Source organism: Pseudopodoces humilis, chromosome 16 (assembly GCF_049639895.1).
Source record: "Pseudopodoces humilis isolate 2021_Gansu_Grassland_sample_001 chromosome 16, ASM4963989v1, whole genome shotgun sequence".
NCBI classification, from domain to species: Eukaryota; Metazoa; Chordata; class Aves; order Passeriformes; family Paridae; genus Pseudopodoces; species Pseudopodoces humilis.
Genome location: NC_142215.1, coordinates 15,227,854 through 15,245,391, shown reverse-complemented (window position 1 = coordinate 15,245,391; position 17,538 = coordinate 15,227,854). Strand labels below are relative to the sequence as shown.

The window sequence follows — 17,538 nt, the reverse complement described above, 5'->3', positions numbered from 1 at the left end:
AACAGGGAGGTAAGAAGTACTGGAAAGGGAAGCAGAAGACACACAGAACAAGAAGGCCAGCAGCTAAAAATTACAGCTTGGTACAATCCGCACAGATGACCCGTATGCCGTTCCCTGTGACATTAATAAAAAAGGGCAACATTAGCTTTGAATCTATGCCCAGTAAGGGTTTACTCCCAGAGGGGTTTTTTGTTGTTTGGTTTTCCCGAGCTTGAGTTCCGAGAGATGAAACCATAACAGTGGCCAAATAAAAGTTTGTTTGGTTTTGTTTTTCATTTTAATTACCAAGCTGTAACAAATAAATCTCTGGCTGGATTGTAACTAACCTGTATGGGTCCTTAGATGAGCTTTAAGATGGGAAGATTTGCCATAAACTTTTTCACACCCCACATAGTGGCATTTGTGCTTTTTCTGGGGTGATCCAGGGTCAGTCCAGCTTCTTATGCGTTTGTTCTTTTGTCTGGGGCTTGGCTCAGTTACTGCAGCCAGGCTAGTAGGTGTGGCTGCTCTTTCTCCTCCACGCTTACCAGCTGAAGACAGACTTTCTTCCCCAAACTCCTCAGAAGCAATAGAAATGTGTATTTGTTCTGTTAAATCAAGTGTCTCTGTTTTTTCCGTCCTTAGAGCAGGTGAGTTTGGGACGTGCTGGTTCAGATCTGCTAAAATGCTAGCTACCACAAGTAATGATGATCCATTGTCTTTCCCGGTTTCTCTGACTTCCCGTCTATCTTCTCCATTGGATGAAGGAAGTATTGCTGCATCAGGTTGGGGATCAGGATCCCCTTTGGGACTATGGATAACAGCACGACTTGACATAGAAACAAGGCACTCTGCTGCAAAATGATCCACGTATGCTGCTGTTGCCATTTTTCATAAGTTCAAAAAGAAATCCAAACAGACGAAGACAAAAAAAAAAAAAAAAAAAAGGGAAAAACAGACCCAACACAACAGCGCTCTTTCCCTTTCTAAAAAGATTACACAAGCAGACTTTTCCCTCCCTTATTTCTTAGGATCGGTTTGTAGGAGTAAAGGCTGATTTAGCAGCCATCAAACCCACACTTTGTTCGTGACGATCACACCCAGCTTGTCACTAAATCGAAAAAGCGTTGGCGGTCCAGTGGAAGATAAAAAGAACAGCAGATAGATCCTGGCACTGGCAGCTTGTTGCTCGCAGTATGGATTAATGCCGTTTTCTCAAGGCAATGAGCTGGCGATGCGGTCTCGCAGCCCTCCCATCGCGCTGTGACAGCGGACCCGGCGCTCCCCGTTATCGCTGCCCGGAGCCGCCCGGAGCCCGCGGGGCGTGGCCTGGGGAAACATCTGGCCGTGACGTCAGCGCGGGGCCGCAGCCCGCGCCGGCAGGTGGGCGGTGCGCGCGGGGGACAGCGCCCGCCGACGGCAGGAGGCGCGCCATTGGCTGGCGGCGCGCGCGGCCCGCACCCTCCGCCCCTGCCGCGGCCGCAGAGCGCAGGGCGGCGCGCGCGAACCCCTCCGCCGGCCCCGGGCGCGGCCGGGGAGCTCCCGGGCCTTTCGCTCCCTGCCCTGCACCCTATGACGGACGTGAGCGATTCGATAGTATCCGTGTTAGAGCACCGCAAGGGACAATTTAACAGGCGCTGAACTTTACAAGATTAAAACGTTTTGAAGTTGGAAATGATACAAGTGACAGGAAGGAGCGAGGCTGCACGGTTTGGTCCGCAGCTACACAGATGGAGCTCGGGTGTGGATTTTAATGGGTTGTGACAGGTTTCACTAACTGCCAGGGAACACACTTAAAATCGCCTTCCTTTCAAAACTGTAGCACTCTGCAGCCTCTGAATTATTTAAAAGTACAAATGCAAATTACTTGGGTTTCATTATTATTCTCTGCTTGTAAAAGATACAGCTCGGCCAGTTTTACAGAGATTAATGCCTGAATCAACGAGACAGTTGCATGTGTAACTCACCGAGTACAAGGAAAGAAATGCATCTGAATGGAGATCGGAAAGCACTTGTGATACCTATGACCTTGTTCTGGAACATCTTTCTCCAGACTAATTCCTATGAAATTAATGTCTTTACAAAAGACAATTATTTTGTCTGAGACAGAGATGATAAGAGGAAGGTTGCTTTGGAAGCCCTTCTTTCAGGAGAAAAAGTTTTGTGGAGTTTGAGGGAGCCTGAGAGGAAGTGAACATCTTCACCAAAACCAAAATATTATTCCAAAACCAAAATAGTTTTGGTGTTAGGTTGAGCAAAAAGTTGGTTTTGTAGATGCGAAAATACCAAACTCAGGAGTAAAGTCTGCTTATGCTACCACTGTGCTTTGTGAAAACATGGAATTTATGTTGACATGCAGCACTGCCCCTCAGGGCTAGGCTCATGGGGAAACCTGTGCCTGCCATAGTGCCCCCATGTCTGCTCAGAACAGGGTGGCCTGTGGTGCTGTCTCTGTAGCAAAGAGAGAAATAAGGCACTACCAGTACAGGAGAATGTGGTTTAATGCTGAATCGAGACAGAACATTTTGATGCATACTGTACGATACCATTTGTTTTGCTGAGCAGATCTACACGAAATGTTAACACATTTTCAAGTAAAAAGGTTGAGTTTGGGACTTACCCATTAGATGAAAAAGGAATTCTGTAAAAATTATCTTTGTAAAAAATATTAGTTGTGCTCAAGCTCAATCTCCTTCTTGAGAGGGAAGAATTGCTTAAGTAGACTTACCTGGTGGTTCTTTAGTAGTAGATTCAGAGAAGAAACCCTGCAGCTCTTTCAGCTTGAGAAGAAACTGGGGCCGTTTTCAGGGAAATGAGAAAAGGGCAATACTTGGGCAAAAGTTCTTAGTCTTAACCCCGGGATCAAAGACAATTATCAGAAAATGTACAGTAAAAGGGAGACTGGACTATCCTGCTTGCCAACCACGAGCAGGCTTTGTCCCAGCACTGAGGGGGGGGGTTCCACAGGCTCCCTAGTATTATTCTCTGTGCCCTCAGCCCACGCAACCTCCTCAGCGCTGCTGGGCCCCTCTCCTACCGCCTGTCCTCGACGCCCTGGCACGCCGTCACGCTCTGTTCTGGCCGTACTCTCACCCGCTGTGTAGCAATGGCTTCCCCGGAGTCAGAGGGGCCGGTGTGGCCAGTCCTGGCCCGGGGCAGAGATGCTGGCAGAGCAGACAGGGAGCGCGGCAGATCTCCGCAATTCCCGCGCACAGCAAGAGCACCGCCTGCCCGGCGTGAGGGGAGAACCCCTCGGGAGAGACGAGAACTGTGATTGGCTATCCCGGGAGGGCCGGCCAATGGGGAAGGCCTTTACATGACATGCGAGGTGTCCCTCAGGCAGGTGGCGGCGTGGCCAGTGTCCGCGGTGGTGTCCGTGTGGCCGGGGGTTCTGTGGGTGACAATATGCCGTAGCTGATGTTTTGTGTTCATGGCGGGGGCGGGCAAGACACGGCTTACCACGATCCTGGGATCTCTGGCTGGCGGAGAGTGGCGCAGCGTCGTGTGCGTGACCGGGTCCGATGGCGTGACCGGGCCCGATGGCAGAGGCGGCTGTAAGCGGGTAATGGCTGGTGCAGCTGATGGCCGGGAGAGGGGCGGTCTTCCTTTTTCAAATGATTTGTTGGTTTAAAGTCTTGTCCTGAAAGCAACTGCTGTCGTGTAGGAGTGCCTTTCATGAAAAACCAGTTACCGTAACCAAGCTCCCCGGGGTCTATGGCCTCTCCCGTCGTCCTGCCTTTTTGCACTGAGAGCAAAAAGTGTTAGTACCGGGTTGGGAATGTGGCACAGTGGGGTTCAGGGCGGGGGGCGCTTAGGGGAGGAGGTTTGCTTGGACGAGAACTTGCTCCTTCTTTGGTTGGATGAACCCTGTGTGCTTCCTTCTTCCTTTGGGAAAGAGCAATGTTGTGAGGATTACTTATAATAGAAAGGCCTTTATAAGCAAAAGAAAAGTTAATGATATTTGACAGATGTTTATGGAGTCCAGTTAGGGTTCATGTATTACTCTCTTTTAAATCATAACTATGAACAGAAACGTACTTCTGGCTTTCTAATAGCTCACTAAAAGTAACAATTGCCTTGCATACAGCATGAAAGTCACTATCGCTGCATGTTCAAGAGCAGGGTGTGAGGTAAGTGTATTTGTCATGTGGACATAATTCCAGCTGCCCAGTGGGACCAGCTTTGGCTTCAATGCAGGATTGCAAATCTCAAATGCAGCTGTGTGAACTAACAGTAGTAAATAACCTCCCAGCAAGCAGCCAGGGGTAGGGGGTCGGTTTGCTTTGCAAGGAATTTTGGTCATTACATTAGATTCCTAGAACAAAAACCATTTATGGAAAATCACTAGACAAAATACTGTGCCCATTTATCAACTTTTTCTTATAATGATATGTATTTACCTATAAGTTAATTGTTAATTATTGCATGTTATTTTTTTCTGATTAACTGGAAAAGTGAATTTCTGTAATCACACAGTAAATCTCCAGTTCACCTCTGTTGAACATCTTATGCCTGACTCGTTCTCACCAAAGGAGGTGTATTTTGAAACTGAGATTACAAAAACAAAGTAATAAGAATAGATCCTACCTCCTTACTTATTTTTTTTATTATGTCGTTGATGTATTCTTACTTGCAGGCATTTGTCCCTCAGACTGAGGTGAGATTTTTTTCCCTCTGTTATGACACTATTTTTCTATCCACTCAAGAAATACAGCCTATTTTTTTGGCAGAGGTTTTTAATATTTATTGTTTTCATATTACATAATTTAAAGTTTTGTTTAGCTGTGAGTGCATAGCAGCAGAATAATTTTACGTGGAATCCACCCTGTTTTGTGCTTCCCAAAATAGCTCATTGTTTTAATTTATAGGAATAAGAAACATTAAACTGCTTTGTGAAATGAAAATAGTTTTATGGATTCTGTTAACAGGAACTTTAAACAGAACAGAACAAAGTCCTACTACAAAGGAAGGCCATGCCAGACTGATGGCATGGCCAAAAAAAGAAATAATTGTGCTCTAGGAACATTTTTTATAACTGGTGTAAAAACTGTTATTCCAATTAAAAATTTGCTGTAAACCAAATAATAGTGGAAGACTGCAATGTGCAAAATTAGGCAATCTGAAGGAAGAATTTTATGAGTGGGAGATATGAAGAATTTTATCTGAGAGAAATTAGTTTACTATTCTGAAGTACATGATAAGATCTAAACATGAAGTTTTATGGTAGCAGATACTTCATCAGCGCTTTTCCTGTGTGATTTTGTGTAGTAAGTTTTTCTCTTTTCATACACTTCTGCTTTATATCCAGTGAGTGAGATACAAAAAGTGTAAGCCACAGGAGTTCTGTGTACTTCAGGGAAGTAATGTTATTTTGTATCATCTTAGGAAGCTCTTTATTAGAACAGGAAAAGGAAAAAGCTGCATAGCCTCTCTCCCTGTTGCAGTTCCTCCGAAGCATCTGTAAGATGAAAAGATGTAGTTTAATTTCATTTTGACTATGTAAATAGTTCCTTTTCCAATAAAACAGAAGAAACAAGGAAACATGGATGTCTCTGCCTGCGTTGTTGCAGTACAGCCACAGTCCTGTACTTTGACAGAACCTATCAGTCTGTAGTGATGCTTTCCTGTGGTTCCTTCTTAGTGATTTCATGGTTTGAGGTGGGAGGGGGGGGCTCTGGAAAGAAAAGGGAATAAAAGGGGACAGAATTATAAAACCTATGGCCTGTAGCTCTCTCAAAGATAAGCTTGCCTAACACTGTCTCTTTTGTTGGTATCAGGTTAATAATAATGCAAAAGTGCAGAAGACAGGAAGAGAGGGAGGCAATGAACAGGTTCCTGACACACTCTCCCCTGAATGTTTGCACAGTGTTGTTTTTACCAGGTGTCCTGGTGTCCTAATAAAAGAGTGAGTATCAGATAGTTAATTTTAATTTGGACAAATCACTGTGTTAATCAAGTAATTGTGTTAATTCTTATCAATGTCACTAATAAGTCTCCAATTGTTACAGAATTGGTAAAAAAAATAAAAATGCTCAAATGGCTTACATGTGGCAGTACTTTTACAAAAGGTGGAGGTAAGGCTTGAATATTAAAAAAGTCAGGAAACCATTTTTACCTGTCAGTCAGCAGTCAGCAACTTTGACATTTCAGAAACACAACAAGAAGCTTTGGAGGGCTCAGAAAGCACTGTAAGCTCGAGTGGCAGCAGTGTATTCTGTCACTGAGCTCCCTGGACTGGCTGTGACAAGAATCCAAAATGCCATTGTGCTGTTGTAACTAATGATTGCACACAAAATGGAAGAATGTATTGGCATGGCAGTGATAAAAGTATCATTAGGAGAATAAACTCTGAAAGAAAAATAAATCTCACATTTAAGAAGCATTTTGATACTTTCAGAAGATGGGGCACAAAAGAGATTGTGTTCTCTGGTGTGTACTACATCAGTTTGTGCTATTGTGTATGCTGTGGAAGAGAGTTTAATATAAATGTAAACACATTCTTGCATTGAGCAGTGATTGAAAGGTTTATTTTTTTTCAGCTGGTCATTTCTGCAGTAGGAGTCTGAAATGACCATTATGGCAGTGTAAAGGCTCCCTCCCACTGGTCTGAGTGAATTGGTATTTACTGGGTAATGTTGTATCTTCGTGGAAAATGTGGAGAGCTGAGAAACAAAAGGAAGCACATTTGTTGTTCAGTGCTTAGTCCTCTTCTGTCACAAAGCGTGAAATGATAGTTTAGATCTTAGAAGTGAGCAGCAATGATGTATGCAAACTGAGTCAATTTTAATGGATTTCTTGGAGGACACAATGACACCAACCACAGAATCATGAAAGCCACTGTGTGTGGAAATAATGCTTGTGAATTTCTAAGTGGCAATACTGACTGGGGGCTGTGGGGTGCCTTACGTGCTTATAAGGTTCTCTGGCTTCCGGTCACTACCCCATCCATACTGGAAAGCTGAGAGGCAGAAGTCAAGCACTCCTTTGTGAACAACAAACTGAAATTTTGTTAGCTGAAATTCAGTTTCTGCTTCAGCTGTCAGACATTGCACTGATCTCAGCAGATCGCAGGAGACACCTGCAGTTGCTATTCTCATGGCATTCTTTCTTGCAGACAACCTCTGAGACAGCTGTGATCATGTATGAGGCTGTAGAAGACTATTTCTCTAGTTTCTTTCAGCCACAAAGCAGGAAAAGAGGAGTTCAAGGTGCTAGTCTGTTTCTTGAAATAATGATGAGCTGGTCATTGTCAAAAGCTTCACAGTGACCAGCATCACTGAATACACCAAGCAGGCCTGTTGCATGGTGTGCCTGACCTCTGCAGCTGGGGCACAGGAGTGTCTTGGTTCATTTCCAGATACAGACATGCTTTTCTGCTGTGGTCAGACCTCTGAAGTGGTGACCCACAAGTTCAGGATTTTTTGCTGTTAATTTCCTTTTTTATCTTCCTTTTACCTTTCTATCTTCTAATTTCTATAAGGTTGCTGTTCATCCTGCATTACAGAAGAGCAATTCATTGAGAGCCTAGGTCAGTGGTCTGTAACACACTGTGAAAAAACTTCCAAGTGAAGGAGTTGTGTTTGATGACCAGTGGTTCTGAGATATCCAGTCATAAGTCAGCAGGTGCATCAGTAAAGGGCCTTCTAACTGTTGATGTAAAAACTTAAGAATATTGGGAATTGCAAATTTCCTGCCATAAGAAAATTGAAGAACTTGGAAGGATGACATGAAGTTCTGTGCCTGCTATGTATTTCTGAGGAATATGGTCAGAAAAAGAAAATAGCTTCTTTTGAATGCAAGAAGTTGAATAAAGCTTACCAAAGATTATGAGAATGTTCAAGTTAAGGTACAGCAAACGTGGGAAGGTAAAACATAAAATAATTACTTCCTCTATTTTCACTCTATAACCAGACTTCTGTCAGGTTTTGCCAGCTATGAAGCAGAAAGTGATGAAGTTAGAAGCCATGTATTGAGCATAATCACTTCCACTGGATTTGATCCACAAAATCATTACTTTGAGCTCAGTTTAACTCATTTCAGTGTTGGTTTTGGCCTTTTATGATTTACACATTTATTATTTCTGTTTCTTGACTTCTCTGTGATTTTTGTAATGTGTGAATATTGCATGTTGTCACTTTTGCTAAGCTTTTCATTCAAAAGCACAGAAAATACCAACACGTCATCAGGAAGTACTCAGATGAGTGAATTGATCCAGTAGCTTATTCAGTAAAAGTTGCATAACATTCTTTCATGTTCATGCTTGCAAGTCAGCAATGACTCACAGGTGAAAACAGCACTGCAAAATATTGCAAAAAAGGCTGGATATATGCTTTCTGAAGCAGATATAATGTCAGATGAGTAATATGTTAAGCCTACTGGAGTAATCAGTGTTCAAAGATCAGCATTTTATATTTGCAGAATCATTATGAAAAGATACGATGTTTAGGTACAATTGATGGACAGTGCTTGGAATTGGGCAGTTGGTATGGTGTGAGACTGTAAACTGAATTTGGAATATGGAGTTCTGACAATTTTTCTTCTGCCTCTCAGCTGAGACACTGCAAAGAACAAAAGAAATTCTTTCAGACAGCATCATGAGGTGGTGAAATACTGTGTATTTCTGGGTAAGCTATGTATCCCAGTGGAACCTCCGTGAGTAAGAAAATGGCTGCTTTCCATGGCAAAACATTATTTATAATCTGAATCTGGACATAAAGGTGAGAGTGTCATGGAGATCCAAGAGCAGTGATTATGTGATGAGGCTGATGAGAGCTTAGCAAAGTAGCTACAAAATATACATAAAAGCACCTCTGCTTAGCCTTTTTAAGGAGATTATAAGCATACTGCTGGTGGAGGAAAGATAGGACATGGGGGAGAGAAATCTGTTTTGTTGCTGCTTGATTCAAAGGTCAGCTAAAGAGAGAGAATGAGAGACTGAACGACACTGAACTGGATTGCTTAGAAACCTCTGATGTTAGAGAGTTGTTGTGAGGTTGCTGAAGAAGTGGGCAAGTGCATGTGTGTGGTAATTTGGTCTATATGAGCCTGGAAATTGTGATATGTAAAGTAAAAGTAACTGGTTTTCAGCAGGCTCATGTGACCTGTATATTTGCTTTCCTTGAAGGTGGCTACTGAAGGAATAAACTGTTAATCCAAATTGTCCACTTCACTGGGAGACTTTGACCCGTTTCAAGAGTCTGAATGTAAATGAGTCTAGGGGATCCCACCTCTGCAAAATTTGTTCCCCAGGGAGGAGTGCCCTGTGAAAACTAAATCCAGCAGAGTTTGCAATGTGTCCAAAAGTGTTACCCAGGTCTGTGGCAGGAACAAAGAGTTTTTAAGTGTGTGTCCTTTTTTAGAAGGTTTATCAGCACAGATTTCAGCTTCACTGGCCTTTGTGCAGTGAAACTTACTTTTATCCCTGTCTTTAGTCTGCATCTAGGTCACTAGCCTAGGTGTGTGGTCTGTCCATCCACACAGCCTTCTGTGTAAGCTGTGCAAGTCAGCTCCCTGTGTTTTGTGTAAAATGAGTGAATCTGTCTCTTACTGATTCATTAAAGAGAGTGAGGCACCCAAGCCTGAATTGCACTCCTCTGGAAGCCATTGCTCAAGTGCAGCTGGAGGCTGAACATGGGATAATGGCTGTTGACAAGGTTCAGTCAGCTTTAACTGGGTGTGAGTGGGTCCCTGTACTGGGTTTGCCAGAGATGGGGGTAATTTACATCACAGCAGCTGTGCAGTCACCAAAGAGTGCTGATATCACACAGATGTTTTAGCTACTGCTGAGCAGAGCCTACGCATTGTCCAGGCTTTCTCCATTTCTCACTCTGCCCCTGCAGTGAGGAGGCTGGGGGTGGGCAAGAGGCTGGGAGGGGACACAGCCAGGACAGCTGAGCCCAGGTGACCAAAAGCATATCCTGTACTCTACAACATCATGCTCAGCAAAGAGTCTGGGGTGAGTTTTTCAGGGATTGCCATTGCTTGGGAACTAGCTGGGTATTGGTGTAGCTGCTGTTAAGTGGTTGCTTTTGTATCACTTGTTTTTCTTCTTGTTGTGTTTTGGTTTTTTTCTTTCCCTCTCTTCTGATTAAACTGTCTTTATATTGACACACAAATTTTCTCACTTTTGTCCTTCCAGTTCTCTCACTCATCCCACTGTGGGGAGAGTTAAGGAGCATCTGTTTTGGGACTTAATTTCCTACTGCTCTTAGTTTCCTCTCTATGAAAACCAGTCCCTTTTCCTGGTTCTGCCTCCCCTGGGCAGTGTCCTGGCTTTCTGTTTAACCTGTTCCAACCCACAGCTTTTGGTGACTCCTGCTCTGCTGGGGATTTCTTGGCAGCAGTGAGAGATTTGCCCAAGTTGATTTTTTTTTTTTTGGAACTGCTGTCAGTTCTTCTACAGCCAAGAACTTTTATTGCCTCCTCTGCGAAGGAGATTTAGCCAGCAGATAATTCTGCTCCCAGAAACAGGGCCTGAAAAGGTAAGCCAGCCTTTCTCATCTGTGAACACACACTGCTTCACTGCCTTATTACTGTGAACTCTGTGATTGTCTGCTATGTATTTAACATATGTAGTCTCTTAAGTGCAGTGTTTGTATGATTCCTTATGAACAGAAACTGTTTATGAAGCAGTGATTTGCTCTTCTCTCGTTTACTGCCCATGTTTGCACTATATCCACTGTCAGCACAAGATCTGCATCTGGCCTATGTCTCCTGCTCCACTGTGCTGGCATCTTTCATTACAATGTTAAGATGTCATCTTTACAATAACCTTGAGACCCCCATGCTGAATGACACCTGAGTATCAGCCCTACAGATGCCTAAAATCCAGCTGCTTTGATGGAGATAGGATGAGTTACCCCATGATAACTCATAGATGCACAAACTTAATCCATATGGGAAGGTAATTTAAACTAGAAAAAGACACTCACTCTCAAGTCCAACCAAGCAACTTTCTTGTGTTTTGATTGAGAATCTGATCCTTGCATTTTCAGAAATGCCCAGGCACAGGTTTTGCTGACACTCTAAAAGCAATTGCTTTTTACCAGCATAGTTTATGCCAATAAATGGATTACGTGCTAGACATGCAATTTAGATGCTATGTGTCATATGCAGACAGACTTCAGAGAGTTATCTTGGGGATTTTTCAGGAACACTAGATGACAGTGACATCATTTAACATTACAGTATGTTCTCTCCTGAGTCAGTTCCTGATCATACCTCTATAGTAGAGGAGGACAGTTGCAGAAATATGTCATTGAACTACAAAAAAAAGGCTCAGTTTGAAGAGTGAAGACATGATCACACATATGACTAAGCACTGTGCAGAAACTTAGAGATATTTCCAGGAAAGCCAGGCAAAGGGGGAAAGCTGGGCATGTCATATGACACAGAAGCATGAGCTCTACTAGCTGGTGCTCTATGAGCTGGCCCACAAGTTTCCCCATCATCTAGTATGTCCCTGCAAAGCCATATCAATGCTCTCCATTTCTGAGAGCACTGGGCTCAAAGACATTTTGAAAACTAGGCTCCTTTAGTGTAGTTTCAGAGACCTTTGACATCCATTTTTACCTAATTCTGCCTGTGGTTTCCTCTTTTTAAGCTTAGAGTGGTTTAGTTTACTACCTGAAAACTTGTTCTGAAGTAGGCCTATGTGCTGTATTGAGCTATATGAGAGTAATTCCCTTCGAGCTTTGGAAATATTTCTTTCCCAGAACACATTACCTGAGTACAGTGTGCAGTGAGCAGGGCCCTTCACTCAGCAATGGTGATCAGCACTGCTCCACCTTGAAATTGTATCCAGTTTTGGGCCCCTTGTTACCAGAAGGACCTTGAGGTTGGAGTGAGTCCAGAGAAGGGCAAAGAGGTAGGGAAGGGTCTGGAGCACAAGTCTGATGAGGAGCAGCTGAAGGAGCTGGGGGTGTTCAGTTTTCCACCTGAGGAGAAAGAGGCTCAGGGGTGACCTTATTGCCCTCTACAACTCCCTGAAAGGAGGGTGGTGTCAGCCTCCCAAATAACAAGCAAAAGGACAAGAGGAAATGGCCTCAAGTTGCACTTGCAAGTTGCACAGGGGGTTCAGACTAGATATTAGGAAAAATTTCTTCACTGGAAGGGTTATTATACATTGGAACAGGCTGCCCAGGGAAGTTTTTAAGTCACCACCTCTAGAGGAATTTAAAGGATGTGTTGATGTGGCACTTAGGGACATGATTAAATAGTGGGCTTGACAGTGCTGGGTTAAAGATTGGACTGGATGATCTTAAACGTCTTTTCCAGCCTAGATGATGCTGTGATTCTATAACTTGTGCACTGATCCACATACTGTAGACATTTGAAATCACCTAATATCCTTCAGGAAAGGCTTACCATATCAGTAATTATCTCACTAGCTCAGACTTAAATAGGCGTTTTCAGGATCAGGAGTGATTTTTCATGATAATGGTTTTCCTTAGGAGTTATCCTAAATCTCCAGCATTTGTCGTTCAAGCTGATCATCCCACATTTGAGGAGGAGGGCCATCTTTCTGCAAAGTCAGACTTACCAAATAGCTTCTTGGTACAAATGGCTATGTACAGTAAAGATAAGCCATGAAACTACTTCTTACAAAAGCTACAGTATTTGAGTCCTTAGTGTACAATCCTGGTTTTTATATGACTGAAATCAAAGGTACCTGGCTTGTAACACTTCAGACTTAGCATCAACTATTAAAGCACATATTTTTTAATTAAAGGAAAGAAAATCTGGATCTCATTAGACTACAGAGGAACCAGTGCAGTCACCACATAAATTTTACTCATGGAAAAACATAAAAATCCAAAGCCAAATTTCTGGAGTCTCCTTTGCATGATCCTGCTTCCTCTTAGTTAGTTAGTTGGTTGTTGTGGGTTTTTTGTTATGGAAGCCGGGCTTACTCAATTTCATGTCTGTTTTCTGCTTAATACATTTTCATCTTGTTGTGTGAGTTCAAGTGATAAAAACAAGTAATGTCATAGGTATCCTTTGAAAAGAGATAATCACAGATCCCTGTCTGTGATGAGAAGCTGCAGCAGAATTTTCCCCTTTTGAGGCATAAGTTATCCCATGCTGATTAGCCTAGGAAATAGTTTTTCTTCAGTTCATCTGCTTACAGAACTATTTGCTTATTATTGAATTGTTTGTGGATATATCACAAACATGGTTTGCTGTTTAGCACTATGCACACATTGTCTTGGGGAATTCTGGGGATGCAGATGGTTTGCAGACAGGTAACTGAAAATTTGCCATTTGTTTTATTGGTTAGTTTCCAAATTCATGCAGTAGTTCCATTTCCTGAATATAACTGCCAAAGGAGAGCACTGACAACATGGATTTTCAATGCATCTTTTTATATTGCTTCAGAGTAATTATGTAATCCAGAATTTACTTTGAGTAAATGCTGAAAAAATAAATGTGGCCTTAGTTAGCTCTTCAGAGGACTTATCATTCACCAGAATCAAATGCATTCACTCAGAGTCAAAGGAAACAAACATAGAAGGGCTCAAATAGCATTAACTGGAATGTGTTTAGAATAGAGACTGATAGTTTTCCAAGTGCATTGGTTGATTTACTCTTAGCCCAGATTATTTACTTGGGGAATGAAACTGACTTTTGTTTTGTGCATTCAGCTGTTTTCAAAATAAAAATGTAGTGGAAAATGTGGTCTGGCTAGGTCTGCTAGGCAATGGGCTGTAGTGTTCTGTGCAGTTAAGTGGTTCAATGCATTCTGCAGTGGGAATATTCATTGCCTGCCTGAGAAGATTAATTTCCTTTTTAGTGGTTTGTATATTTAAAAAAAAACCAAAAAAGCAAAACCTTCTTCAGTAAGAGGATGAGTTCAGTGATATACAGCAGAGTACATAACATGCTGGTAGTCATTTGGATTTAGGATAAAGCCTTACCTGTGTGCTTCAAGTGGACAATGAACTTAGGATCCCTGCTGGAGCTGGAAGGAACGAAAGGGTTAGTGGTCTGTGTAACAGTAACCACCTTAGCTTTTTGGTGATCTGTGAGTAGCTCTTCTCAAACCCTATCTTGTCTTCCCCCTGCCAAACACCTGCAGCAGTAGCCACAGCATCTCTGCTGTTAGTCCTGCCTGTACCTGGGAGGAGCAGGATATTTCCCCTTAGTAACATTACATTTAATTTCTGGGGTATACTGTGCTTCACTAATAAAATCTAGGCAATACAGCAGTTGCTTGTCTAATTTGTAGTGTTCTCTCCAGTGTAGTTACTCTGTCTTTAGTAACCTCCTTATCTATCAGGGGACAGCTTAATGTTCTGAATGAGGCTTGTGAGTGCTGTGCATGGCAGGTGCTGGCTGATTGTGTGTTTGTCCCACAGCTGCCAGTGCTCTTCTGTCCAGCTGAGCACGTCAGGGCTCATCTGAACCATGACTGTGGTCAACAACAGCCCAGAACAAGGGACTGCTTGTCCCACAGTGGTGACAGCAAAATGCCACGGGGTAGGGCTGACTGCTTAACAGTTTTTCATGATTTTGCATAGCACAAGTGCTGAACAAAGCACAGTGAGTGAGTGGCATGATGTCATTTTCCAAGAAAACTTAGATATTAAAAAATTAATATAAATGTCTTCAGTGAGTGGGATGCTGTTTGGGGAACCAACTGGGCCTTTCTGATAACAGTGTATTTATTCCATAGTGCAGAATTGCCATGCTGTGTCTCAGAATAAGAGAAATAACATCATTATATAATCTCATTCAGTCACTTTGGATGTGTTTGTGTCCTTCTCCCATAACTGTCTACTTTTTCAGCTATACTGTGAAGGCTGAGGCTTGCAACAGAAATCTTGTACAGACAAAATAAGGATTCAGGCTTAATTGCTTGTTACAGTAATTAGTACAGTGCCATGACAGCACATAAACCTTCCTTTAATAAGTAAGGCAAATCTTATTTTCATTCTTTGTGTTTCAGTGTCATAGCTTGCAATACCTTTCAGCAATAATCCCATATGGGCTGTTCAGATTGGAATGTAATGATACTTAATAACATATGGAAATGCTTTACAGATTATATATGGTGAAAATATTAAATAATAAACTTGATGCCATTGTTTGGGTGAAAAGTGTTAACGTGTACATTACAGTACTGTGAGTCACAGCACACACCCTCTAGCTGGAGCTCACAGAACCCACAGAAGTACAGAAGATGCCTGTGTATTTCAAAGTAGCTGCACAAAGACAGTGTTGACTCTATAGCTCATCTCTAAACAACAGATTTTCTTTGGGCTAGGGGATTCCCCAGGTGAGAAACCTGCAGATGAGGAAGCAACAAATACAATGAGGTAGTTAACAGCAGCTGACCCTTAGTGGAAGGGCAGGTGAATTGTGGTTTCCTTTGGGCAGGAAGGAATCCACCAGGTGCTCACCTTAATTTGGGCTCTGCTTTCCAACTCTTCTGCCTGCCATTGGTGAGACCTTTTTACCTCTCAGGTCTAACTTTTTTACTTGAAGTTGTGCTCCAACACATGTTTCCAAAACATCCCTGGTTTGGAAAGAGCTGTATTCAGTAAGGGCTGCCTAATTGTGTCCTTAAGGTCCACCAAAATCAACAATATTTTTCTGAAGTAGAACCTTAGAGTTTCTCACACAGGCAGGGAGCAGAGCTGGTGGTGCTACACTGCATGGGTACAGCTCAAATAGAGAGCATCCAGAGAACAGAAATATTTAATAAGAAAAACCAAGACAAATAAATTCAAGTAGGGAGACAAAGGGGGAGGCAGAGTATGTAAAAGACAATAGCAGCACCAAAGAGTCACTTTGAGATACTTAGTCCAAACACTATCCTAGGTTTGGGAACCCTCTCTGAATTTCTCAAAGCTGTCTTCAGGAGATACATCATGTATATGGTGGACTATGCACCATCTTTTGTCAAGATTACTAGAAGGATTTTATGTAAGTAGTGAATGACATAATTAAAAACACAAAAAGTATTCTTAATCTGAGTGAACCATGGGGCAAGGATACAGGGTTCCAAGGAGGCCTTTTCCAGCCCTGGAGCTCACTGTTTGTAACCCAAAGGATTAGCTCTGCTGTACAAAGTGCCCATTGTATTCTGCACACACACTGTTCCTGTACATTTCCAGAGATGTAATGCACTGTAGGAAGTAAATGGCACAATTACAGACAAAGCCTATGGAGGATGTTTTGGAGAGGATTTGAGCAATAAATCATCTCACTCTTAATTTGCATGTTCCATGTAGTAAATAAAGATATTCTGATAATCAAGAGAGGGAAGGCTGTGAAAGCTTGACTGCAAATTTTGCTTAAGCGAAGACTGCATCTACCTTGTAGGAATATTTCCTGTGAATAGTTTTTGCAATATTAAGAATAGGAAAGTCCTACAGTTTTGTATTCAGTGGGGAAACTGCTAGAAAAAAATCTCTCTCGCTGCTAGAATAGGCTCACCATGTCACCTTTCTTTAATTCTCCAATTTCTTTTTAACACCCCTCTTGCCCTTCTGCCATAGTTCTTGCTTGCTCCTTTTAGAGCAGGGCTCTTTGCTTAGCTCTTTGCTAAGGTGCTTGGCTTACCTGTAGTGAGAGGAGGGGATGGAGTCAAGGGCTTGGAAAAGTGGAACAAATGTCTTTCATTTTATCAACCTTCTGCTCATTACCTAATTTTAGCTTGTAGTCATTAGTGAGGGGAAAAGGAACATTTCACAGGGCAGCAGAAGAGGAATAATTTGTTGTGCTCATTGCCATGACACCCCTCCCAAAGTATTTTAGGAAACCATCATTAAAATGGTGAAATGAATAAAGAAGTGGGTGGTGTGGGACAAAACTTTCTATCTTTAGGTAAAAACTTGCTGCATTCCTATACTAAATAATGTTGATTGTTGTGTAGTCTTGTGCTGATTTTGAATATGTTTGCTAGAAATTGAAATTTAATAGTGACAGCCCATTGAGTCCTTGCTTCTGTAATAGGACACATGTGAATGCAGAGCCTTTGAGTCTGGAGTCCTCCATTCCTTGTCCTTTAGGAAGGCTGGGAGCACAACCTACATAATTGGGCCTGTTTTCCTTTTTGTATACAGGGTAAAATTTTTTAAAACATCAAAGTAATTATTTACTTTCCCTTTTGACATAATATCTTGGGACTTCCACTGAGATTAAACCCTCAAGTTTAGTTATTTTCAGAAATAGATTCTATTCTAGACTAATAGAGGGTTACAGGGAATGATTCTTAATTTTTATACATTCTTTGTAGGATTCATAGACTTAAGAGAAACAACAAAAACAAGAACTGCTATTTCTAAACAACTTTGTACCTCTGGGTTGTGATGCATTTTGCTACTTGTGCTACAAGTGAGAGCAAGCAATTCTTATTGGGATCTGAAAAGTGGCACGTGCAGTGAGAAGAGAGGAGGATGAGATGTTGTGGGAGGGGCTGCCAGTCAGTACAGCAGCTTTGTGCAATGCATTGCAGGCCACTTGGTCATGAGGAGTTGTGCTCTTTCCATCTGTGACGTGCTTCATCAGGAGCAGGTGTGATGGCAGTCAGATGAGTGCAGATAAGCCAGCAGG

General features: G+C 42.4%; 2 protein-coding genes across 2 annotated transcripts in view; one reads left to right on the top strand and one right to left on the bottom strand.

Moving 5' to 3' along the window:
• Positions 1-1,282, bottom strand: part of KLF13 (KLF transcription factor 13) — a 33,535-nt gene extending 32,253 nt beyond the window's left edge. Inside the window, exon 1 of the mRNA XM_005521446.3 lies at positions 327-1,282. Coding sequence (XP_005521503.1) covers positions 327-867 — 541 coding nt within the window. The 5' untranslated portion in view covers positions 868-1,282. The remainder of the gene's footprint in view (positions 1-326) is intronic.
• A 4,555-nt stretch (positions 1,283-5,837) lies between these two features.
• TRPM1 (transient receptor potential cation channel subfamily M member 1) overlaps positions 5,838-17,538 on the top strand; it is a 115,781-nt gene continuing 104,080 nt past the window's right edge. The window contains exon 1 of the mRNA XM_088063014.1: positions 5,838-5,884. The gene's annotated coding sequence lies outside the window, so the exon portion shown is untranslated. The remainder of the gene's footprint in view (positions 5,885-17,538) is intronic.